Genomic DNA, 26,904 nt, shown 5'->3' on the forward strand with positions numbered 1-26,904 from the left:
CATGATGAACTGGATGTGTAGCCTGGTGTTGACAGGACAACTGCATGATGAACTGGATGTGTAGCCTGGTGTTGACAGGACCACTACATGATGAACTGGATGTGTAGCCTGGTGTTGACAGGACAACTGCATGATGAACTGGATGTGTAGCCTGGTGTTGACAGGACCACTACATGATGAACTGGATGTGTAGCCTGGTGTTGACAGGACCACTACATGATGAACTGGATGTGTAGCCTGGTGTTGACAGGACCACTACATGATAAATCATCTTCTCCATGATAAGGGCATTAGACAGCTGCTGTACAGTTAATAGCTTCTTAGCAAAGTGCAATTTCTCAAGCAAGAATTTTGCTTGGACTGTCTGGGAGTGGTATGAGTGGGGAGGGTAAAACTGAAAACGATCCGTTATTGGCAGAGAGGTTTGGAACTTTCTTTCTTATTGGTCTATTAACTAATTTATCGCATGGTGATGTCACCATGGAAGGCCAAAAATCCATCCCACCAAAACAGGCTGAAATCTTTTCAAACAGCGCTTACACTAACGTATTACCATCTTTTTTCACAATATTATTCCAACCTCAGTGTGGAAATATATATATATAAAACACAGGAAAATCACGACTGACTGCACTGGGCCTTTCAAAGAACTCTGAAAGATGTAACTTTCACCTTTATTCGTGCAGTAAAAAGAACATTGGATAACAAGTTAATATCCTATTATGCATGAACCTTTCAAAAGACCATTCACTTCAAGTAGGTGTAGGTGTTTGAGTACGTACCCAGTACGTTCCCTGATGGCACCTCTTCTAGTTCCTCCAGCTCTCTGCCCATCAGCAGGTAGAGGCTGTCCATGGTGCAGCAGGCCAGGTGAGGGACGGGAGGGAGACAGGCACTCACACTAGTACTGCCCTCTGGGAGCTGACAGACAGAGAGAGAGAAAGAGAGAGCGAAACAGAGAGAGAACATTAGATCTCTAGAGCATCAGAGCCAATCATCCAGTACATTGGTTGTGTGATATTGGATTCTAAAAGCAATTGTTAGTTAGTAGTACTGCTACTGAAGCCAGGAGGGACGAGGCAACAATAATACAACAACTTGTCTGTCTCAAATGGCACCCTATTCCCTACAGTATATAGTGCACTACTGTTGCCCAGGCCACAGAGGAACACAGCCCTCATTATAGAAGTCAATGTTATCTTTAACCTTGGAATACACATCTTGAGATGGAAACAAACACGCAGAACATTTATGATTGTTACTCTTTGAACAAATAGCATTTGAGTTCATCTTCAGAACAGTTATTGTTTTGTCTGGTGAATATTGCAAATTGAGCAGAAAATGTGTTTTGTGCCTCTGCAGAGTGTGTGTACGTGTGTGTGTGTCCACATGCCTGTGTGTGTGTGTGTGTGTGCCTGTAAGTGTGTACATCCTTACCATGCGCAGGCCTTGTGCAGGGTCGTACTTGGGCCCCATCACAAACACCTTCTGTCCTCTGCGGACCACCCCGCTGTAGACTCTGGCGAAGGCTACGAACGTCTCCTTCCCCTCCTCCTCCTCCGGTTTAGCCTTCAGAGACAGGGCCTGCATCTGGCCTGAGACACCCTCACTACCTGCATGTCAGGGAAGACAATGGAGACATACACTGGTATCAGTGGTATCATCATGAACATATTGGTTATTGGAACTGGCCAGAGCTTCCAAACCACTAGGGGGAAAAAAGAGGCCCGGGTTGGGGTTCTAGCAAGGTAAGAGTGGGTGGGTGGGTGTGTGTGTGTGAGAGACACTTGCCTATGGTGTTGTCTCCACCAGGAGTGGTTGCCAGTGTTGTACTTCCTGATTGGGCATTTCCCTCCCCACTTTCTGTCTGCTGAATGGCTGCCAGTTTCTCAGTGTGTCTCTGTCTGGCCAGCTCCCTGCGCTGGGCCATCTCCTCCTGGGTCAACGGCCTGTGTGCGCGCACACACACACACACACACACACACACACACACACACACACGTTCAGTAGGTAGAAAACGTTTTGAGAATATTCCATTGCAAAACATTTTGCTATTGTGTGCCCTACTGAACTGTCCATTGTTTGCGCCAATGAATACACATTATATTAGACATGACACATCAAAACAGAAATATAACAACCCACTAAACCAAGTCTTTATAGCAGGGTAACATAGCCTAGCAACTAGCACCGCTCTGTTTTATTTGATTCATCCTTTATTTAACCAGAGAAGTCACAGAGACTTTTAAATCTCTTTTTCCAAGTGAGCCCTGGCCAAGAATCCATCATACAGTGCATTCGGAAAGTATTAAGACCCCTTGACTTTTTACACATTTTGTTATGTTACAGCCTTACTCTAAAATGGATTAAATTATTTTTTCCCCCCCTCATCAAATCTACACACAATACCCCATAATGATAAAGCGAAAAAAGGTTTTTACAAATATTTGCAAATGTTTTAAAAATAAAAACAGAAATACCTTATTTACATAAGTATTCAGACCCTTTGCTATGAGACTTGAATTTGAGCTCAGTTCACTGATCATACTAGAGATGTTTCTACAACTTGGAGTCCACTGGTGGTAAATTCAATTGATTGGACATGATTTGGAAAGGCACACACCTGTCTATATAAGGTCCCACAGTTGATAGTGCATGTCAAAGCAAAAACCAGGCCATGAGGTCGAAGGAATTATCTGTAGAGCTCCGAGACAGGATTGTGTTGAGGCACAGATCTGGGGAAGGGTACCCAAACATTTTTTTACAGCATTGAAAGTCCCCAAGAACACAGTGGCCTCAATCATTCTTAAATGGAGATTCCAAACTTCTTCTAAGACTCTTCCCAGAGCTGGCCGCCTGGCTAAACTGAGCAATCGGGAGAGAAGGGCCTTGGTCAGGGAGGTGACCAAGAACCCAATGGTCACCCTGACAGCGCTCCAGAGTTCCTCTGTGCTGATGGGAGAACCTTCCAGAAGGACAACCATCTCTGCAACACTCCACCAACCTTTATGGTACAGTCGCCAGACGGAAGCCACTCCTCAGTAAAAGACACATGACAGCACGACTCTCAGACCATGACAAACAAGATTCTCTGGTCCAAGACTGAACAAGATTCTCTGAAACCAAGACTGAACTCTTTAGCCTAAATGCCAAGCGTCACGTCTGGAGGAAATATGGCACCATCCCTATGGTGAAGCATGGTGGTGGCAGCATCATACTGTGGGGATGTTTTTCAGGGGCAGGGACTGGGAGACTAGTCAGGATCGAGGGAAAGATGACTAGAGCAAAGTACAGAAAGATCCTAGATGCTAACATGCTCCAGATTGCTCAGGACCTCAGACTGGGGCGAAGGTTCACCATCCAACAAGACAACACAGGAGTGGCTTCAGGAGAATTATCTGAATGTCCTTGAGTGGCCCAGTCAGAGTCCGGACTTGAACCCTATCGAGTATCTCTGGAGAGACCTGAAAATATCTGTGCAGCGACGCTCCCCATACAACCTGAGCTTCAGAGGATCAGCAGTGAAGAAATGTGAGAAACTCCCCAAATACAGGTGTGACAAGCTTGTAGCGTCATACCCAAGAATACTCAAGGCTGTAATCGCTGCCAAAGGTGCTTCAACAAAGTACTGAGTAAAGGGTCTGAATACTTTATGAATGCACAGTGTAGTTACACAGACAGAATACAACACAACATAACAATGAATGGAAGTTAAAACAGCGCAAAGAGCATAAGATAAGTTAAAAAGAGCAGGTTTCCAAGCAAAATGCTCCTTAAAAAAGGTGGAGACTTAAAATAATTCATGGGAATAAAATGATCTAGTATCAGCCTGTGGTTGTCGCTACAGTATGTGTCCCAAACGGAACCCTAGTCCATATTTGGTACACTACTTAAAATCAATGTACTGGTCGTGTACATAATTTTGCATATGTTATCGCAGGTGCAGGGAAATACTTGTGCTTCCAGCTCCAACAGTGCAGCAATATCTTGCAATACACACAATCCCCAAAATTATAATAATAACAAAAAAAGAAAGAAATGAATACCTATCAGCACAAGCAATTTTAGAGTCCGGAATATATACAATACAAGTCAAAAAGTTTGGACACACCTACTAGTTCAGGGGTTTTTCTTTATTTTTACTATTTTCAACACTGTAGAATAATAGTGAAGATATCAAATCCATTAAATAAACACATATGGAATCATGTAGCAACCAAAAAATATATATTTTACATTTGAGATTCTTCAAAGTAGCCACCCTTTGCCTTGATTACAGCTTTGCATGCTCTTGGCATTCTCTCAACCAGCTTCATGAGGTAGTCACCTGGAATGCATTTCAATTAACATGTGTGCCTTGTTAAAAGTTAATTGGAATTGATTTCCTTCTTAATGCGTTTGAGACAATCAGTTGAGTTGTGACAAGGTAGGGGTGGTATACAGAAGATATCCTATTTGGTAAAAGACCACGTCCACACTATGTCAAGAACAGCTCAAATAAGCAAAGAGAATTGACAGTCCATCATTACTTTAAGACATGAAGGTCACCCAATACGAAAGTTTCTTCAAGTGCAGTCGCAAAAACCATCAAGCGCTATGATGAAACAGGCTCTCATGAAGACCGCCACAGGAATGGAAGACCCAGAGTTACCTCTGATGCAGAGGATACGTTCATTAGAGTTACCAGCCTCAGAAATTGCAGCCCAAATAAATGCTTCACAGAGTTCAAGTAACAGACATCTCAAAATCAACAGTTCAGAGGAGACTGTGTGAATCAGGCCTTCATGGTCGATTTTGCTGCAAATAAACCACTACTAAAGGACACCAATAAGAAGAAGAGACTTGCTTGGGCCAAGAAACACAAGAATGGACATTAGACCAGTGAAAATCTGTCCTTTGGTCCAAATTGGAGATTTTTGATTCCAACCGATGTGTCTTTGTGAGATGCAGAGTAGGTGAACGGATGATCTCCGCATGTGTATTACCCACCTTGAAGCATGGAGGAGGGGGTATCATGGTGTGGGGGTGCTTTGCTGGTGACACTGTCTGTGATTTATTTAGAATTCAAGGCACACTTAACCAGCATGGCTACCACAGCATTCTGCAGCGATCGCCATCCCATCTGGTTTGCGCTTAGTGGGACAATCATTTGTTTTTCAACAGGACAATGACCCAACACACACTTCCAGGCTGTGTAAGGGCTATTTGACCAAGAAGCAGAGTGATGGAGATCTGCATCAGATGACCTGGCCTCCACAATCACCCAACCTCAACCCAAAAGTGAGAAGTGAAGGAAAAGCAGCCAACAAGTGCTCAGCATATGTGGGAACTCCTTCAAGAATGTTGGAAAAGCATTCCTCATGAAGCTGGTTGAGAGAATGCCAAGAATGTGCAAAGCTGTCATCAAGGCAGTGTGGCTACTTTGAAGAATATATATTTTGATTTGTTGAACACTTTTTTAGTTACTTTATGATTCCATGGGTTATTTCATAGTTTTGATGTCTTCACTATTATTCTACAATGCAGAAAATAGTAAAAATAAAGAAAAACACTTGAATGAGAAGGTGTGTCCAAATTTTTGACTGGTACTGTATGTGTGTGTACATGGTGTGTCCAGACAGCGTGTGAATGATGTGTCCAGACAGCGTGTGAACAGTGTGTCCAGCAGTAGTTATATGGGACCAGGGCTCTGGTCAAAAGTAGTACACTAGGCAATAGGGTGCCAATTTGGTATGCAGAATCGAGTCAAGAGGTTAGGTTTGTACCTCATCCTACCAAGTCCTGTCATCGCATGATGGTTATTTGTGCTGCTAACTTCCCTCACTGAGAAACTGTTCTAATTACCTACCGACGATGGAAAATATGCAAAGGTTAAATTTGACCAATTACGACGACATAGGTGGTGTCTCCGGGCCAAGCTGGAAAAACGGAATAACAATTACTCTAAAATTGCTCTGGCCACCACAAACTCATGGCACGTGGGTGTGTCGTTTGAAATGGCACACTGCAGAGTCATTGCGGTGAGTATGTATGTGTGTGTGTGTGTGAGAGAGAGAGCTTCAAAGTGCTTCAAAGTGACTACATTGATACAGCTGGAAGCCATGATTGACAGTAGTGGCCATCCACACAAGTTCAGCTCCCTGACGACCGACCGCTTAAACGATCCCATAATTTAGGTTCCGTCCCAAATGGCACCCTATTCCCTATATAGTGCACTACTACTTTTGACCAGGGCCCACAGGGAATAGGGTGCTATTTGGGATATAAACAATAAAACAAGCTCTGCTGATTCACAAAGACTATGGGGGGGGGGGGGGGGGGGGGCAGGTTGATTACATTTAGTAAAAATTAGATAGAAACGGGCCTAAATGAACACAGGCTTGCCATGAAGAGCGCAACATGGGAGAAATGGAACAATGTATTGTACTGAAGGACTACTTGTGGAATGCTGCTAACCACTGACTTCTGCTTTTAGTGTGAGGTGTGATTCCTGCAATTTGTCACACCACACACACTCTTTCAAACAACACACATCCCTGCGTGCACTGCACACACGCTCATGCAAACACAAACACTCATCCCCCTCTTATTCCATTTCACCCGAGATTCACTTATTTCCTGGACGTTCAACAATTCCAAGCCGTTGCATTCATAAGCGTACTGCGTAGCTACATTCTTTAACAAAGCGACCACAGCAGAGCTGCCGTGTTTTTCCTGATGAGGTCAAATCAGTCGCTCATGGGCAATAATGGGAAAGCCATGCGTTGTGGTCTCTGGCCTCCGTTGCAGTGGTTATAAAGTAATGGCTTCGCAAGCTTCTCAACGTTAAAGTAGGATTCTCTCAAAACCACAAGCCTTTTAAGTGTGTTATAAGCTGGTTGTGTGCGCGTGTGTGATATATATCTGGTTTAAATATGTGGAAAACGAGACGATATTGATACTAAAGCTGTTCATGAAACCGTCTTCATCAGCATCATACCATGCTGAGGATTTGGTTGCAGTCTTTCCATTTTAGGCGGAGTGCATAAAAATGTCATGAGAGCACAATGGGTATTTGCTTTCAGCTTTGACGTCAGCCCTTCATCCATACTGGAACGCTTTAGATGGTTGGTTGAAGTCTGACTTTGCTTCTTAGTCTTTGCTGCACGTGCTATTGTGTTGCTGGGATCAAAAACATTTTGGGTCACATTTGTTCGAGAATTCTCACTTGATAAACTTAGAACTCTGCTTTCGTCCCACTTGCAAGATTCTACAGGACATGAACAGAACACACTGGTTTCACTCTTTTGTTCGCTGGTTCATTTGTTAACTCAACAACCTTGTTGTTCCATGATGAAACTCTTTCCAAGTTCTGTAATAGATGTTTTGCTATCTCTTAGAAATAATTAAAAACATACAGAACAATGAGTTTACAGGACGACTGCTGCTTTGATAAAAAGAAACAGAACATCTAGGAGAGAGGGATGTTTCAGTGTGTGGCTGTGTGCATGCCAGTGTGTGTATTCTGCCGAGCAACTGCCCAGAGCCATTAATAAAACCCATTGACATCACCAGCCAATCAGACGTGAGGACATTTAAAACACCAGGTCAAGACTGTTTGTGAAGAGACACAGACAGACGGACAGAGACACAGACAGATGGAGAGAGTCAGAAATGAAGGGGCGAGAGAGGGAGAAAGAAAGAACGGGGTGTAGAGAGAGGTAGAAACAGAGAGGTTGCCCTCACTCCTACGAGCAGTCTCAGAACTACTACTGAGACCTAAATTGATGGTGGGTGCCATGGTAACAAAGCATAACCATAGCTGTGGAGGCATGTAGGAGTGTCATCCAGGAACCCCCTGAAGCTAATTCAGAAAGAGAAACAGAGAGACACAGAGAGACCACTGTGACTGACCCAAGATTAAGGAAAGCTTTGACTATGTACAGACTCAGTGAACATAGCCTTGATACTCAGAAAGGCCGCCGTAGGCAGACCTGGCTCTCAAGAGAAGACAGGCTATGTGCACACTGCCCATAAAATGAGGTGGAAACTGAGCTGCACTTCCTAACCTCCTGCTCAATGTATGACCATATTAGAGACACATATTTCCCTCAGATTACACAGACCCACAAAGAATTCAAAAACAAATCGAATTTTGATAAACTCCCATTTCTATTGGGTGAAATACCAGCGTGCCATCACAGCAGCAAGATTTGTGACCTGTTGCCACAAGAAAAAGGCAACCAGTGAAGAACAAACACCATTGTAAACACAACCCATATTTATGTTTATTCATTTTCCCTTTTGTACTATTTTCACATCGTTACAACACTGTAGATAGACATATAACATTTGAAATGTCTATTATCTTGGAACTTTTGTGAGTGTAAATTTTATTTTGTTTATTTCACTTTTTTTATTATCTATTCTTTGGCAATGTTAACATGTTTCCAATGCCAATAAAGCCCCTTAAGTTGAACGGAGAAGGGAAATACTACAGTATGTGTCTATCTAAAACAGCCAAAAGGAAATTTTTCGAAGTGTCTGCATTGAAGGATATTCATGTAAAATAAACATGTACCATCTGCAACAGACTACTCATAAACATATAATATACCTGATATTTGTACTGTACACTGGGCGCTATACAACACACCAAACACCCCCAGTCAAAAGTAGATCACTATATACAGTACCAGTCAAAAGTTTGGACACACCTACTCATTCCAAAAAAACAGGCTGTGTAAGGGCTCTTTGACCAAGAAGGAGAGTGATGGAGTGCTGCATCAGATGACCTGGCCTCCACAATCACCCGACCTCAACCCAATTGAGATGGGATGAGTTGGACCGCAGAGTGAAGGAAAAGCAGCCAACGAGTGATCAGTATATGTGGGAACTCTTTCAAGACTGTTGGAAAAGCATTCCAGGTGAAGCTGGTGGAGAGAACGCCAAGAGTGTATATAGCTGTCATCAAGGCAAAGGGGGGCTACTTCGAAGAATCTAAAAAATATTATATATTTTGATTTGTTTAACAGTTTGTTTACTACATGATTCCATATGTTATTTCATAGTTTTGATGTCTTCACTGTTATTCTGAAATGTAGAAACTAGTACAAATAAATAAAAACCCTTGAATGAGTAAGTGTGTCCAAACGTTTGACTGGTACTGTACGTAGGGAATAGGTGCCATTTGGGACACAGATGATAGTAAAAGGCCATTGAATAAGGTATGTTTTCCTTTGCAGAGAAGGCAGATCTTAGCCCATAGGACTCTGGTCAAAAGCAGTGCACTATATAGGGAATAAGGTGCCATTTAGAACACATCCAGAAAGATTGTAAGCCGTTAAGATGGCCAAGCAGTCGGCGAAGTAAACGGAACATGATTATGCATAGTTTATCTTATGTAGCATGTACACAAAGATCTAGGTCAGGCTGGCTCACTGGAGCTGAACTCAACTGTTCCAATATGAACAGTCTAGGATGAAGTTTCCCCTAGATGCCGATCTATGGTCAGTTTCCCACACTAATGGTTAAGGTTAGGAAAGGAAGAGGGGAAGCTGATCCTACATCTGTCCCAAATGTGTGTCAAGAGAAACAAGACACAGATGCTGTGGTATTTGTAGTTCTTAATATAAGGGATCAGGAGTTTTCCTGATCAGGTTACAACTCTGGGCCTGTATTTATCAAGTCTCTCAGATTAGGAGTGCTAAACTAGGATCAGAGATACGCCTGAAGTGCACAGCTTCAATGACCCATGCTATCCCCCAGGTGGCCACAGATATGCCTGAGGTGATACAGTATGGATTTAAAATTAAACATTTTAAAAAATCAGATAAGAGGCTATGGTAGGTAGTTTCAATGGTCCTGCCATGGGTGGCCAATGATATGTCTGGGCTGACAAGGTATGGATCTGATGAGTGAAAAGCTGTGGTATGTACAGTAGTTGTCCCCAACTAGTCCATGGGTGGCTTGGGATCTGCCAGCAGCATGTGTGTGCTACTGCAGCAGGTGGCAGCCATCAGGGGAAGGAAGGGGTCCTGGCTGGATCATTAGGCTGATGGTGGCCAGGCCTTTTCTACTGTAGCATACTGTGTGTGGGATGACACGTTTCCTCTTCCCTAACATCCTTCACTCTCCCCCTTTCTCTCTCTCTCTCTCTCTCATCTCACGCTGAACTGATACAGGCTAGTTAGGTCTCTACCTCCCTCCCTCCTCTCAGTGTAATGGCAGAATCAACCATTACAGGTTGGTACCGTGACAGAGGAGAGGGGGAGGGAGTGACAAAAAGTGAATGTAGAGAGCAAAAATGATCCTCTGTGTACAATGTAAAACACCAAATAATGCACGCAGAGCAGAATTAGGCCGATACCCGCTAATTATTAAAATTTAGAAAAGAGACGTTGAATTCTACAACCACCTAAAAGGAAGCGATTCCCAAACCTTCCATAACAAAGCCATCACCTACAGAGAGATGAACCTGGAGAAGAGTCCCCTAATCAAGCTGGTCCTGGGGCCCTGTTCAAACAGACCCCTCAGAGCCCCAGATCAGCAACACAATTAGACCCAACCAAATCATGAGAAATAAACAGATAATTACTTGACACATTGGAAAGAATTACCAAAAAAACTGAGCAAACTAGAATGCTATTTGGCCCTAAACAGAGAGTAAACAGTGGCAGAATACCTGACCACTGTGACTGACCCAAACTAAAGGAAAGCTATCTACAGACTCAGTGAGCATAGCCTTGCTATTGAAAAAGGCCGTCGTAGGCAGACCTGGCTCTCAAGAGAAGACAGGCTATGTGCACACTGCCCACAAAATGAGGTGGAAACTGAGCTGCACTTTCTAACCTCCTGCCAAATGTATGACCATATTAGAGGCACATATTTCCCTCAGATTACACAGATCCACAAAGAATTTGAAAACAAACCCGATTTTGAGTCACAAGAAAATGGCAACCAGTGAAGAACAAACACCATTGTAAACACAACCCATATTTATGTTTATTTATTTTCCCTTTTGTACATTAAGCATTTGCACATTGTTACAACACTGTATATATACATAATATGACATTTGTAATGTCTTTATACTTTTGGAACTTCTGTGAGTGTAATGTTTACTGTTCATTTCACTTCTGTATATTATCTACTTCACTTGCTTTGGCAATGTTAACATGTTTCCCATGGCAATAAAGCCCCTTGAATTGAATTGAGAGGAGAGATGAGGTCTGCCTGCCAAGGGGGTTTCTTTCTACTCCACAGACCTGAGGCACAGAGTCACCGAGGATCATACCAGGTCAGATAGAGAACAGGGAGTAATACCGACAGGATCATACCAGGTCAGATAGAGAACAGGGAGTAATACCGACAGGATCATACCAGGTCAGATAGAGAACAGGGAGTAATACCGACAGGATCATACCAGGTCAGATAGAGAACAGGGAGTAATACCGACAGGATCATACCAGGTCAGATAGAGGACAGGGAGTAACACCGACAGGATCATACCAGGTCAGATAGAGAACAGGGAGTAATACCGACAGGATCATACCAGGTCAGATAGAGAACAGGGAGTAATACCGACAGGATCATACCAGGTCAGATAGAGAACAGGGAGTAATACAGACAGGATCATACCAGGTCAGATAGAGAACAGGGAGTAATACCGACAGGATCATACCAGGTCAGATAGAGAACAGGGAGTAATACCGACAGGATCATACCAGGTCAGATAGAGAACAGGGAGTAATACCGACAGGATCATACCAGGTCAGATAGAGAACAGGGAGTAATACCGACAGGATCATACCAGGTCAGATAGAGAACAGGGAGTAACACCGACAGGATCATACCAGGTCAGATAGAGAACAGGGAGTAACACCGACAGGATCATACCAGGTCAGATAGAGAACAGGGAGTAATACCGACAGGATCATACCAGGTCAGATAGAGAACAGGGAGTAATACTGACAGACAGAGGGGGGTGCGTTTATGCATGTGTGTGTGTCAAATCAAATATTATTTATCACATGCCGAATACAACTACTGTAGACTTAGAGTGAAATACCAACGATGCAGTGTGTGTGTGTGTGTGTGTGTGTGTGTGTGTGTGTGTGTGTGTGTGTGTGTGTGTGTGTGTGTGTGTGTGTGTGAGTGATGCACGGGTCAGCTGTTTTTTCACCCGCACCTGCTAATAACCCATCCACAACCGCCCGGCTAAGTGAAAATCTGAGGCCCACAACCGACCCTAACCCATACATTTTGAAAACGCGCTGTACAGGCAGAGATGGCAGAGCAATTTTTTGGACAGGCCTTTTAGATAGGCTTATGTTCCTGCTTATAATTTCCAACATTTTGGTAGGGTATTTGTCCGTCAACTTATAATTAGATACATGCAGCTTCTCTTCTGTCATTACTTGTTGCCCTAGAATTAAGCAGTAAGGCATGAGGGGGTGTGGTATGTGGCCAATATACCACGGCTAAGGGCTGTTCTTAAGCACAACCCTTAGCCGTGGTATACTGGCCATATACCACAAACCCCCAAGGTGCCTTATTGCTATTATAAAGTGGTTACCAATGTAATTAGGGCAGTAAAAATACATGTTTTGTCATACGGTCTGATATACCATGGCTGTTAGCCAATCAGCATTCAGGGCTCAAACCACCCAGTTTATAAAATGAAATAAACCCTTGCTCACCAAACTAATGTAATGAATCAGTAGATTGAACGCTTCAATCTAGTTGACGTCAGTAAAGTTCTTTCTCTCGGGCAGTAAAGACATTTAGGGACCAGGAAGAAAATGCAATAGGCAAGGAAATGGTACCGGAAGAAAATGGCAGCAGTTTTACGGGCGTCCAACCAATTGTGCTATTATGTGGGGTTTTTTCGCGTTATTTGTAACTTATTTTGTACATAATGTTTCTGCAACCGTATCTTACGGCAGAAAATAGCTTCTGGATATCAGGACAGCGATCACTCACCTCGGATTAGACAAAGATTTTTTCAACAACAAGCAAGACTCACATGATATTCTCCAAACACCCGGCAGGGCCGACATCCCAGTTATTCGCAAGAGGAAGCAACGCAGGTACAGAGGACGAAGAGCCGAATACCTCGTCAGGACCCGCAGAAGGCGAGTAGGAAAGCTGCCGTTACCGTCAATATTACTCGCCAACGTGCAATCATTGGATAACAAATTAGACAAGGTACGATCACGAATATCCTACCAACGGGACATCAAAAACTGTAATATCTTATGTTTCACGGAATCGTGGCTGAATGACGACATGGATATTCAGCTAGCGGGATGTACGCTGCACCGGCAGGGAAGTCTCTAGATTTTGCTCGCCTTAAGTAGAGTATATTGTGATAAATGGCAGGCCACACTACTTGCCTAGAGAGTTCTCAGCTATACTTTTCGTGGCTGTTTATTTACCACCACAAACAGATGCTGGCACTAAGACCGCACTCAGTCAGCTGTATAAGGAAATAAGCAAACAGGAAACCACTCACCCAGAGGCAGCGCTCCTAGTGGCCAGAGACTTTAAAACAGGGAAACTTAAATCAGTTCTACCAAATCTCTATCAACATGTTAAATGTGCAACCAGAGGGAAAACAATTCTAGATCACCTGTACTCCACACACAGAGACGCATACAAATCTCTCCTTTGTCCTCCACTTGGTAAATCCGACCTCAACTCTATCCTCCTGATTCCTGCTTACAAGCAAAAATTAAAGCAGGAAGCACCAGTGACTCGGTCTATAAAAAAGTGGTCAGATGAAGCAGATGCTAAACTACAGGACTGTTTTGCTATCACAGACTGGAACATGTTCCGGGATTCTTCCGATGACATTGAGGAATACACCACATCAGTCACTGGCTTTATCAATAAGTGCATCGAGGACGTCGTCCCCACAGTGACTGTACGTACATACCCCAACCAGAAGCCATGGATTACAGGCAACATTCGCACTGTCATAACTGTCCTGATCAGGTCAGGTTACAGGAGACCACAACCCTACAGATTATCTCTCACCCCCAACAGAGGAGGAGAGATCTAGGGGTATGAAGATGTGAGGGTTTTATGACCCCTCACGCCCATGGTAAATCTTAGGCCACAGACAAAATTCCTTTGTCCTCTCACTATGGAGAACCAGCCTCAGAACATTAAACATGCAATAAAGGGACTTTGGAACAATGGTTTCCGTCAGCCACAATGGTGGTCATGACGATAGATGGAATATGAAAATATATGTCATTTTTGTTTTGTTATTAAAGGTTAATAGATGACTTTATTACGAAAACATTGTAACTTTAAGAGTTTTGTTAGTATATGCTTGATGTTTATACATTGTACATTGTGTGGAAAAATGTCCAAATCAAAGAGAATGTTTTGGTAAAGACAATGTGAAGTTAGTTGTCTAAAATTGGACTTGAGTAAAATCTAGACCTTGCCTCTTAACTTGGTATGCACAGAGAATTGCCCTAAAGGCGGTTACGCCCACTTCTGACCCGAGGGTATAAGACATGCGAGTTAAGAAGTAACATATCAGACTAAGTGACCCGAGCCAAGGTCTAAAAAGTCAACGAACCCAAAACGCAACACAAGGTTGAAGACAAAGAAATCTTTTTTCTACCCATGCTACGGATGAGAAGCTGTGTCCGGGTGAATTCAAGCCGGACCACCTAGCCTCCACTCTCCATCGAATCGTGGTATCTACACTGTTTCATTCCTATGCTGTGAGCTCTGAGCTACAGAGCTGTCTGTCTTCAGAAGACCCCTTCCAGAGCAAGGGCGAGGAATCAGACCACTAAGCCAAAAGGACACTGACATCGTGAGGACAACAAGAGAGTTGCGCCGGAGAAGTGCATCACTGAGAAGCCTAAACGACCCATGCGGAGCTTCCCATCTGAGACCTCCAACACGTAATAACATCATTATATTCTGACCCATAAGAGTGGCAGTTCGGGGCAAGGCTAGGGTTAAAATAAGCATAGCTGACAAATGCACCCAAAGGTATATTTCTCTCGTGTACTTTCTCTTTTTCTCTCTCTTTTAAATCCCCATTTTGGGTAACACGCGCCATAGTGTGGTGGCCCGTTATAATAAGTTCTGATCAATAGCCTAGACTGGGTTTTGTGTATCTTTTATCATCATTTTAGCTTTCTAGTAAATAAATAATCAACTAAGATTGGTGTGGTACGAACTCATTGGTGGGACCCGGGTCCGTGCTGATTCCCGGATTATGCGACGTTCAGAATGAGATTGTAGAGGTAACTGATTAATTAGCGACTGTTGTAAAATCGATATTCTGATATTCTTTGAGTTAATTTGGGAAATAGAAACTCAATAAAACTAATTTTCCCATGGTGCCCCAGGTTAATGAGTTAATAATTGCTTGATTCATTTAATCACGCAATTAGAAACCTTTAATCATTCGATGAGCAACAGTCGTCACCTTAACTAATACAACGTCACAACAGCACTGAGCTAAAGGGTAGAGCTGCCGCTTTCAAGGTGCGGGACTCTAACCCAGAAGCTTACAAGAAATCCCGTTATGCCCTGCGACAAACCATCAAACAGGCAAAGCGTCAATACAGGGCTAAGATTGAATCATACTACACCGTCTCCGACGCTCGTCGGATGTGGCAGGGCTTGCAAACTATTACAGACTACAAAGGGAAGCACAGCCGTGAGCTGCCCAGTGACACAAGCCTACCAGACGAGCTAAATCTAAGGAGATGATTGTGGACTACAGGAAAAGGAGCACCGAGCACGCCCCCATTCTCATCGACGGGGCTGTAGTGGGGCAGGTTGAAAGTTTCAAATTCCTTGGTGTCCACATCAACAACAAACTATAATGGTCCAAACACACCAAGACAGTTGTGAAGAGGGCACGACAAAGCCTATTCCCCCTCAGGAAACTAAAAAGATTTGGCATGGATCCTCAGATCCTCAAAAGGTTCTACAGCTGCAACATTGAGAGCATCCTGACCGGTTGCATCACTGCCTGGTGCCTTGTGTCCTCCAACCACAAGGCACTTCAGAGGGTAGTGCGTATGGCCCAGTACATCACTGGGGCAAAGCTGCCTGCCATCCAGGACCTCTACACCAGGCGGTGTCAGAGGAAGGCCCTAAAAATGGTCAAAGACCCCAGCCACCCCTATCATATACTGTTCTCTCTACTACCGCATGGCAAGCGGTACCGGAGTGCCAAATCTAGGACAAAAAGGCTTCAACAGTTTTTACCCCCAAGCCATAAGACTCCTGAACAGGTAACCAAATGGTTACCCGGACTAGTTGCATTGTGTGCCCCCCCCCAACCCCTCTTTCCCGCTGTTGCTACTCTCTGTTTATCATATATGCATAGTCACTTTAACTATACATTCATGTACATGCTACTTCAATTGGGCCGGCCAACCAGTGCTCCCGCACATTGGCTAACTGGGGTATCTGCATTGTGTCCCACCACCCGCCAACACCTCTTTTATGCTACTGCTACTCTCTGTTCATCATATATGCATAGTCACTTTAACCATACCTACATGTACATACTACCTCAATAAGCCTGACTAACCGGTGTCTGTATATAGCCTTGCTACTGTTATTTGCAAAGGTCTTTACTGTTGTTTTATTTCTTTACTTACCTACACACACACACACACCTTTTTTTCCGCACTATTGGTTAGAGCCTGTAAGTAAGCATTTCACTATAAGGTCTACACCAGTTGTATTCGGCGCACGTGACAAATAAACTTTGATTTGACCCAAAAAAAATTTGCGATTTTCAGTGCAAAATCTCCAAATGACGTCAGTTTGACCGGTTTTAAGGGAATTAAAAGCTGTGAAAACTACCCAACATGTTTATGATAGGATTTCAGTTGGGCTTGGATGCATATTTTATGTGGTTGAAATACTATCAGCTTTTATGATGCTGATAAAGATAGCACCTTTACATACGGTCCCTAACCGCACAGTCATTCTCTCAAGAATGCTTAACCTGTCTGGGCTAGGGGGCAGTATTTTCACGTCCGGATAAAAAAACGTACCCAATTTAAACTGGTTACTACTCTTGCCCAGAAACGATAATATGCATATTATTAGTAGATTTGGATAGAAAACACTCTAAAGTTTCTAAAACTGTTTGAATGGTGTCTGTGAGTATAACAGAACTCATATGGCAGGCAAAAACCTGAGAAGATTCCATGCAGGAAGTGGCCTGTCTGACAATTTGTAGTCCTTCTGTTGCATCTCTATCAAAATTACAGCATCTGAGCTGTTACGTGACACTTTCTAAGGCTTCCATTGGCTCGCTAAAGCCTTCAGAAAGCGGATTGACGCATCTCCTGTCTCTGGGCAGATAACAGGAGCAGAGTTTGTGAGTGGTCTGCCTGGGGACAGAGAGACTGGAGATGCGCATTCACGAGACCGCCATTTTTTTCTTGCTCTCTTTGAATGAATACAACATTGTCCGGTTGGAATATTATCACTATTTTAGGAGAAAAATAGCATAAAAATGTATTTTAAACAGCGTTTGACATGCTTCTAAGTACGGTAATGGAATATTTTATGACCTGAACGCACAAACAAAATGGAGGTATTTGGATTTAACTATGGATTATTTGGAACCAAAAGAACATTTGTTGTTGAAGTAGAAGTCCTGGGAGTGCATTCTGACGAAGAACAGCAAAGGTAATCCAATTTTTCTAATAGTAATTCTGAGTTTAGGTTGCCCCGACGTTGGCGGGTGTCTGAATAGCTAGCCTGTGATGGCTGAGCTATGTACTCAGAATATTGAAAAATGTGCTTTCGCCGAAAAGCTATTTTAAAATCTGACATAGCGGTTGCATAAAGGAGTTCTGTATCTATAATTCTTAAAATAATTGTTATGTATTTTGTCAACGTTTATGATGAGTAATTTAGTAAATTCACCGGAAGTTTGCGGGGGGTATGCTAGTTCTGAACGTCACATGCTAATGTAAAAAGCTGTTTTTGGACATAAATATGAACTTGATTGAACAAAACATGCATGTATTGTATAACAATGTCCTAGGAGTGTCATCTGATGAAGATCATCAAAGGTTAGTGCTGCATTTAGCTGTGGTTTGGGTTTTTGTGACATACATGCTTGCTTTGAAAATGGCTGTGATTATTTTTGGCTGGATACTCTCCTGACATAATCTAATGTTTTGCCTTCGCTGTAAAGCCTTTTTGAAATCGGACAATGTGGTTAGATTAACGAGTCTTATCTTTCAAATGGTGTAAAATAGTCATATGTTTGAGAAATTGAAGTTATAGCATTTCAGGTATTTGTATTTCGCGCCACGCAATTCCACTGGCTGTTGAATAGAGTGGGATGCAAACGTCCCACCTAGCCCATAGAAGTTAAAGAAATAAATATTACTCCACTCCTGTTCCCGAGTCAAAATGTACATCTGGTAAATCATTTTACTGCAAGAAATACTTAATTTCGGTAGGAGTACATAATTAGGCTACAGACCTACAGTCAGTGTCCAGATTTCAGGCTACTATCCCATTAAACCTATCTGAACAGTAGCCTACAGTAGTGCTTTTTTTAGATTGGTTGGGTTTCGGTTAGATTATAAAAAAAGAATCATGATTTTGGTTTCGATATTTTTGCATTGTGAAATGATGACGTTACAATGATTTTAGAGCGTTGTAACAGAAATTCCAAAACCAAAAATAGTGACCATTCAATTGCCAAAACATAGAAAATATCCCATTGTCTCTGTCAGGTCCTCATTGGGTAGACCAGTGGTTCACAACCAGGGACACTACTGTAGGATCCCTCGGGGTACATGGCCTACCCACAAGGGGTACTTGAGAAGACTCATGAGACCATAGGTCTACAGGTAAAATGCACATGAGGGGCTACTTCAGGGGTACTCCGGGCAGAGCAAAATTCAGTTGCTGGTACAGAAACTGAAAAAGGTTGGGAACCACTGGGTAGATATCAATAGAAAAATGGACAATTACTATGAAATAAAATATTTCAGTTGTGTATACTACTTAATTTGTATTTTATTGTATTATTTTTCATTCCTTTAAGTCATGATCTCATCTCTGCTCAGGCAGTAGCAGTCAGCCAGCCAGACCATCTAACGTTATCTCTGTTCACCCCATACTGTACTGTCTTTAATCATCCTATTTAGCTAGCCTGCTTAAATATGCTGCAGAGCTGTCTAAAAAAAATCATTTCACTACTTCTTCAAAGTAGATAAGTTATACTTTCACAAACTGTCTCTGTCCCTCTCATCGTTGTGTAGATTCCTCTCTCATGGAGTCTTTGTGTATCTAACCTAACGAAGCAGGCGTGAAAGTGTATCGGTCCAGAGATCTGTATATAATGTTGAGATGCTCATGTCTCCGCCCTAACAAAGGCAGGAGAAAAGCTTCAGTCCAAAATAAGCCCGTAGAAACAAATTGAGCTTATTTTGGACTGATTTTGGCAAGAGTGAAACCTCTCGCGTCACCTCTTCCGCTCTGATCAGTCTCTGTCAGAGCCTGAACTAGGTTGAATATTTGCTTAATGAAAACTACAACTTCCTTCCACCCACATAGTTGACTTGATTTCTCTCCTGAATTATTTGATTTCTCTCTAGAAAAACGTTGCGTTGGGCTAAAAAAAACAAAAACTAAATTCAAGTAATTGAGCCTATGTCGGTCAAATAGTTGTTTAGGCCTAATAACAGAGGTAAAAAAACTAATTGTCAGTTAATCGCTCAGCACAACCGGCACTGCCATCATCCTCCTTTACCACTTCCCCAAATCTTTCCCAAACTTTAGGCAAATGTTCTTCTATATTACTTTTTGCCTCAGTGGATGGACGTTAACTTTTTCTGCCCAAGTTCCCAAAAGCATTTGGCAACTGGCGTATATTTGGCCAGCGTACAGTTACGCCCTAAAACTTAGGCTATGCACTAACGCCAGATTAAAAAAAAATATATATATATATACATTTCACAAGGATTTTTTATGTGAGCGAGCCCTGGTCAAAAGTAGGGCCCTATGTAGGGAATAGGGTGCCATTTGGTATGCCGTCAAAGCCATTTGCACAGTCACCATCCCATTATAACATGACTATTATCCAAGTGTATTGTTGAGGGGGGCGCTGTAATAGCTTTCAATAGAGGACACACTATAATAGCTGTCTGGAGAAGACCACACTAATTCTACATCCCAAATGGCACCCTATTCAGCGCACTACTTTTAACCAGGGCCCATAGCGCTCTGGTCAAAGTAGAGCACTATGAAGGGAATACGGTGCCGTTTGGGATGTAGCCACACTCCCTTCCTGGAGCTGCACAGCACAGGAGCACTTTGCGTCCTGGTCATTAAGCCTAGCAGACGCTGTTATGGAAACGCACACAATAAGTGCATTCAGCAGAGGAAGGTGAAACGACCACGTAACACTATCATCTTAAGTGGAACCTTCAAAATGATGTGTTAGAAGGCACCATAGTACTACAATGTTATCACAAGTCAGACAATTATTTCCAAAATGTGACATAATATGTAATTCCTACAAATATCCATATCTACAACCAGTCCTGGGTTCAAATACTTCATCTCTCCCAATACTCGGAGTGTTTGTTTCAGTCTGCCTGGAGTGCTAGATGGATTTGCAGTTTTGGGACTTTTCTATTGGTTTATTAAGCCAGGCAAGCTTATAACCCATCCTGCCAATACATTTTCCTCAACACGTGCTTCACAGGCTACGGCCATTAAAACAACACTGGGGAGCTGCGAAAATCTGCTTCTGAGGAACAAATGTGGTGCTGGGGTGGCTCTACTGTAGTGCAGCATCCCTTTGTTGTATTTTAATGATATCAGTAGAATAGCTGTAACGTAACAAAATGTGGAAAAAGCCAAGGAGGTTTGAATACTTTCCAAATGCACTCTGTATGTGTCATTCAAGGGTTTTTTATTTTGCTTATGTCCTACATTGAAGAATAATAATGAAGACATCAAAACTATGAAATAACACATATGGAATCATGTAGTAACCAAAAAAAATCCAAAATATTTTTTATATTTGAGATTCTTCAAATAGCCACTCTTTGCCTTGATGACAGCTTTGCATACTCTTGGCATTCTCTCAACCAGCTTCAACTGGAATGCTTTTCCAACAGTCTTGAAGGAGTTCCCACATATTCTGAGCACTTGTTGGATGCTTTTCCTTCACTCTGCCGTCCAACTCATCCCAAACCATCTCAATTTGGTTGAGGTTGGGGAATTGTGGAAGCCAGGTCATCTGATGCAGCAGGTCATCACTCTCCTCCTTGGTGTAATAGCCCTTACACAGTCTGGAGGTGTGTTGGGTCATTGTCCTGTTGAAAAACAAATGATAGTCCCACTAAGCGCTAACCAGATGGGATGGTGTATCGCTTCAGAATGCTGTGGAAGCCATGCAGGTTAAGCAGGTTAAGTGTTCCCTGAATTCTAAATAAATCACAGACAGTGTCGCCAGCAAAGCAACACCACACCCTCCTCCATGCTTCACGGTGAGAAATACACATGCGGAGATCACCGACACCGCGTCTCACAGAGGTTGGAACTAAAAATCTCCAATTTGGACTCCAGACCAAAAGACACATTCCACCGGTCTAATGTCCATTGCTCGTGTTTCTTGGCCCAACCAAGTCTCTTCTTCTTATTGGTGTCCTTTAGTAGTGGTTTCTTTGCAGCAACTCAACCATGAAGGCCTGATTCACAGTCTCCTCTGAACAGTTGATGTTGAGATGTGTCTGTTACTTGAACTCTGTGAAGCATTTATTTGGGCTGCAATTTCTGAGGCTGGTAACTCTAATGAACTTATCCTCTGCAGCAGAGGTAACTCTGGGTCTTCCTTTCCTGTGGCGGTCCTCATGAGAGCCTGTTTCATCATAGCGCTTGATGGTTTTTGCGACTGCACTTTCAAAGTTCTTGAAATGTTCCACATTGACTGACCTTTATGTCTTAAAGTAATGATGGACTGTCGTTTCTCTTTGCTTATTTGAGCTGTTCTTGCCATAATATGGACCTGGTATTTTACCAAATAGGGCCATCTTCTGTATACCCCCCTACCTTGGCACAACACAACTGATTGGCTCAAACGAATTAAGAAGGAAAGAAATTACACAAATTAACTTTTAAGCCGGCACACCTGCTAGTTGAAATGCATTACAGGTGACTACCTCATGAAGCTGGTTGAGAGAATGCCAAGACTGTGCAAAGCTTTCATCAAGCCAAAGGGTGGCTACTTGAAGAATCTCAAATATTTTGATTTGCTTAACACTTTTCTCATTACTACATGATTCCATATGTGTTATTTCATAGTTTTGATGTCTTCACTACTTTTCTACAATGTAGAAATAAAGAAAAAACACTTCAATGAGTAGGTGTGTCCAAACTTTTGACCAATAGTGAGTGAGTGAGTGAGTGAGTGAGTGAGTGTACGTATGCATGTACGTATGTATGTATGTATGTACATATGTATGAGTGTACACAGACAGACACACAGACAGACAGACAGACAGACAGACAGACAGACAGACAGACAGACAGACAGACAGACAGACAGACAGACAGACAGACAGACAGACAGACAGACAGACAGACAGACAGACAGACAGACAGACAGACAGACAGACAGACAGACAGACAGACAGACAGACAGACAGACAGACAGACAGACAGACAGACAGACAGACAGAAACCCATAGACAAGAGTGCCATCTAGTGTCATTCCCAGTCACACTCACTTTCTGTACCTCTGCATGATGTCTAGGGTCTGACCAAACAACAAACACACACTTACCTCTGTTTGTTCTGAGGCAGGGCCTTGGCGTCCACCATAAACATCTTGGACACAAACACAATGACAGGGGCTGTGTCATCACTGGAACACTGCATGAAGGCTGGGGACACACAGGACAAGGTTACTGAGCATATAGTTAGAATTCAATAAGAGAACCAACTACCACTGTATACAGAAACCACAGCATATGCTCTGTGTAATATATAGGATTTAACAGTTTGACTCAAAGTAAATAATATTCCATTCTTGCTTAAATGTGCCTTTTAAATGGAGGAAAGTCTCTGTTCTCAACATAGATACTGTATTACTCCTTACCCACCCAGATACTATAGAGGTTGTCATGAACATGTTCAAACATTGCCTCTCGTTTTAGCCCAAGCTCTAAAGGCACCTAGGACATGTTCAGTAGTGCACACCGTAACAAAAACACGTGTTTCTTATTGGACTAATCTACGCGTTTTGGCCCATTTAGCTTCTGTTTGTTTCCAAGTGAAGACACCAAACAGCTTCCCTGGCAATTTATTGATATATGAATATCATTGATTATCCATTAAACAAGGTAGTCAAATCTGGAGTTACTGTGATCTGTACTACCTGAATGTATCCATTTTTCATATTTTGTTAAAAACATTCCCTCTGTTTCGTGCGTTAAAAGCAACCCTGATCTCGTTAACATGAGGTGAGAGCTGGAAAGAGACGAGCCCTGCCAACTCTCCTCTCCATAGCCAGGCGGTCTGGGAAAGAAGCAAGCCTTGAACTGGGGCTGGGTGGAGGGAGGGAGGAAACAACTAGCAGGTCTGCTAAACTAACACCTTCACAGGATACAGAAATGCCTTCGTAAAAGCACAACATGCCAGGTGGGCTTTGGAAGAGCTCACAGACATCATCTTCCCCCACACACTGAACCACCCACAAACAGCAGACCAAGACAACTTTTCTGCAACTGCAGAGTGTGTGTGTCTCACCGGTCTTCAGCTCCTGGGTCTGCAGGGGTAGTGAGTGGAACCTGCGTGCTCCCACACTCATCAGTCTCTCTATTCTCTCAGAGGTCATGTCCAACGGACTGGGCAGCTTATCGCACACCATGACTGGGCACAGGGTTAAGGAAGCACGCACACACACACGACTGGGGCACAGGGTTAAGGAAGCACACACACACACACACACACACACACACACACACACAGGTAGGATACACAGTACAGCCTGTGAGACGGGGAGCCACTGGCTGCAGATGGCAGAGAGGAGGACTTTGGGGTCGGAGTGACGCAAGTCTCTGGTCATCACCTTAACACCTAGTGACATCATCATCTTCTCTATCTTCTCCTTGTCTCTGAGAGGAGAGAGCACACGTACGTCATTATTCACATCTCAAAAGCACTCCATCTTCATACACACTTCAACATTTAACAAAGGTGCTGCAAGGAACCATAACAGCATAGAGATAGAGATCACATCTTCAGAGATCCCTTACCGTCTGGTAACAACAGCATCATATAAACTCCATATGTTGTCCAGGACGAGCTGAACAAACAGAGGCTTCTTTCCTTTGGCCTGGAGAGGGAAGAGAGAATTACAGGAAGAAAGAGTGAGAAAATGGATCTTTCAGAAACAGTCAAACCATTGCTATTTCTTATCTAGATGGAGAATCATTGATTGGATTTATGCACCATTTTCTTCACTATGGATGCATCCCAAATGGCACCCTACCCTGTATATAGTGCACTACAGACGTGGTGTACTGGCGTTAATAGCTGGCTGTTCCAACAAATAGGCTGCAGTGTGGGATTATGAAAGCTCTGAAGAGGCACACACAGTGCTGTGTTTCTCACCAAGCGTACTGAGTGGACGCACGCACACACACACCAGTGCATAGGTGCACACAATCATGTACACACACACACACACACCAAAGTGCATAGGCGCACACAGTCATGTACGCACACACACAAACCAGTGCATAGGTGCACACAGTCATGTACGCACACACACAAACCAGTGCATAGGTGCACACAGTCATGTACACACACACACACACACACACACCAAAGTGCATAGGCGCACACAGTCATGTACGCACACACACAAACCAGTGCATAGGTGCACACAGTCATGTACGCACACACACACCAGTGCATAGGTGCACACAGTCATGTACACACACACACACACACACCTAAGTGCATAGGCGCACACAGTCATGTACGCACACACACAAACCAGTGCATAGGTGCACACAGTCATGTACGCACACACACAAACCAAAGTGCATAGGCGCACACAGTCATGTACGCACACACACAAACCAGTGCATAGGTGTACACAGTCATGTACGCACACACACAAACCAGTGCATAGGTGCACACAGTCATGTACGCACACACACACACACCAAAGTGCATAGGCGCACACAGTCATGTACGCACACACACCAAAGTGCATAGGCGCACACAGTCATGTACGCACACACACACACCAAAGTGCATAGGTGCACACAGTCATGTACGCACGCACACACACACCAGTGCATAGGTGCACACAGTCATGTACGCACGCACACACACACCAGTGCATAGGTGCACACAGTCATGTACACACACACACACACACCTAAGTGCATAGGCGCACACAGTGATGTACGCACACACACACACCAAAGTGCATAGGCGCACACAGTCATGTACGCACACACACCAAAGTGCATAGGCGTACACAGTCATGCACGCACACACACCAAAGTGCATAGGCGCACACAGTCATGTACGCACACACACCAAAGTGCATAGGCGCACACAGTCATGTACGCACACACACCAAAGTGCATAGGTGCACAGTCATGTACGCACACACACACACACACCAGTGCATAGGTGCACACAGTCATGTACGCACGCACACACACACCAGTGCATAGGTGCACACAGTCATGTACACACACACACACACACCTAAGTGCATAGGCGCACACAGTCATGTACGCACACACACAAACCAGTGCATAGGTGCACACAGTCATGTACACACACACACACACCTAAGTGCATAGGCGCACACAGTCATGTACGCACACACACAAACCAGTGCATAGGCGCACACAGTCATGTACGCACACACACAAACCAGTGCATAGGTGCACACAGTCATGTACGCACACACACACACCAGTGCATAGGTGCACACAGTCATGTACACACACACACACCTAAGTGCATAGGCGCACACAGTCATGTACGCACACACAAACCAGTGCATAGGTGCACACAGTCATGTACACACACACACACACACCAGTGCATAGGTGCACACAGTCATGTACGCACACACACACCAGTGCATAGGTGCACACAGTCATGTACGCACACACACACACACCAGTGCATAGGTGCACACAGTCATGTACGCACACACACACCAGTGCATAGGCGCACACAGTCATGTACGCGCACACACACCAGTGCATAGGTGCACAGTCATGTACACACACACACACACACACACCAAAGTGCATAGGCGCACACAGTCATGTACGCACACACACAAACCAGTGCATAGGTGCACACAGTCATGTACGCACACACACACACACACCAAAGTGCATAGGTGCACACAGTCATGTACGCACACACAAACCAGTGCATAGGTGCACACAGTCATGTACACACACACCAGTGCATAGGTGCACACAGTCATGTACGCACACACACAAACCAGTGCATAGGCGCACACAGTCATGTACGCACACACACCAAAGTGCATAGGAATACACAGTCATGCACGCACACACACCAAAGTGCATAGGTGTACACAGTCATGCACGCACACACACACCAAAGTGCATAGGCGCACACAGTCATGTACGCACACACCAGTGCATAGGCGCACACAGTCATGTACGCACACACACCAAAGTGCATAGGTGCACACAGTCATGTACGCACACACCAGTGCATAGGTGCACACAGTCATGTACGCACACACCAGTGCATAGGTGCACACAGTCATGTACGCACACACACCAGTGCATAGGTGCACACAGTCATGTACGCACGCACACACACACACACACCAGTGCATAGGTGCACACAGTCATGTACGCACAC

At 43.7% G+C, this 26,904-nt stretch overlaps 1 protein-coding gene across 1 annotated transcript in view; it reads right to left on the reverse strand.

The window, feature by feature from the left end:
• Nucleotides 1-26,904, reverse strand: part of LOC115166891 (elongation factor-like GTPase 1) — a 101,357-nt gene that overhangs the window by 67,805 nt on the left and 6,648 nt on the right. The window contains exons 9-15 of the mRNA XM_029720793.1: nt 24,279-24,358; nt 24,001-24,137; nt 23,770-23,892; nt 22,805-22,904; nt 1,792-1,949; nt 1,438-1,613; nt 783-921 (exon numbers count right to left, since the gene is read on the reverse strand). Coding sequence (XP_029576653.1) covers nt 783-921; nt 1,438-1,613; nt 1,792-1,949; nt 22,805-22,904; nt 23,770-23,892; nt 24,001-24,137; nt 24,279-24,358 — 913 coding nt within the window. The remainder of the gene's footprint in view (nt 1-782; nt 922-1,437; nt 1,614-1,791; nt 1,950-22,804; nt 22,905-23,769; nt 23,893-24,000; nt 24,138-24,278; nt 24,359-26,904) is intronic.

Source organism: Salmo trutta, chromosome 29 (genome assembly GCF_901001165.1).
Source record: "Salmo trutta chromosome 29, fSalTru1.1, whole genome shotgun sequence".
In the NCBI taxonomy this organism is placed as follows: domain Eukaryota; kingdom Metazoa; phylum Chordata; class Actinopteri; order Salmoniformes; family Salmonidae; genus Salmo; species Salmo trutta.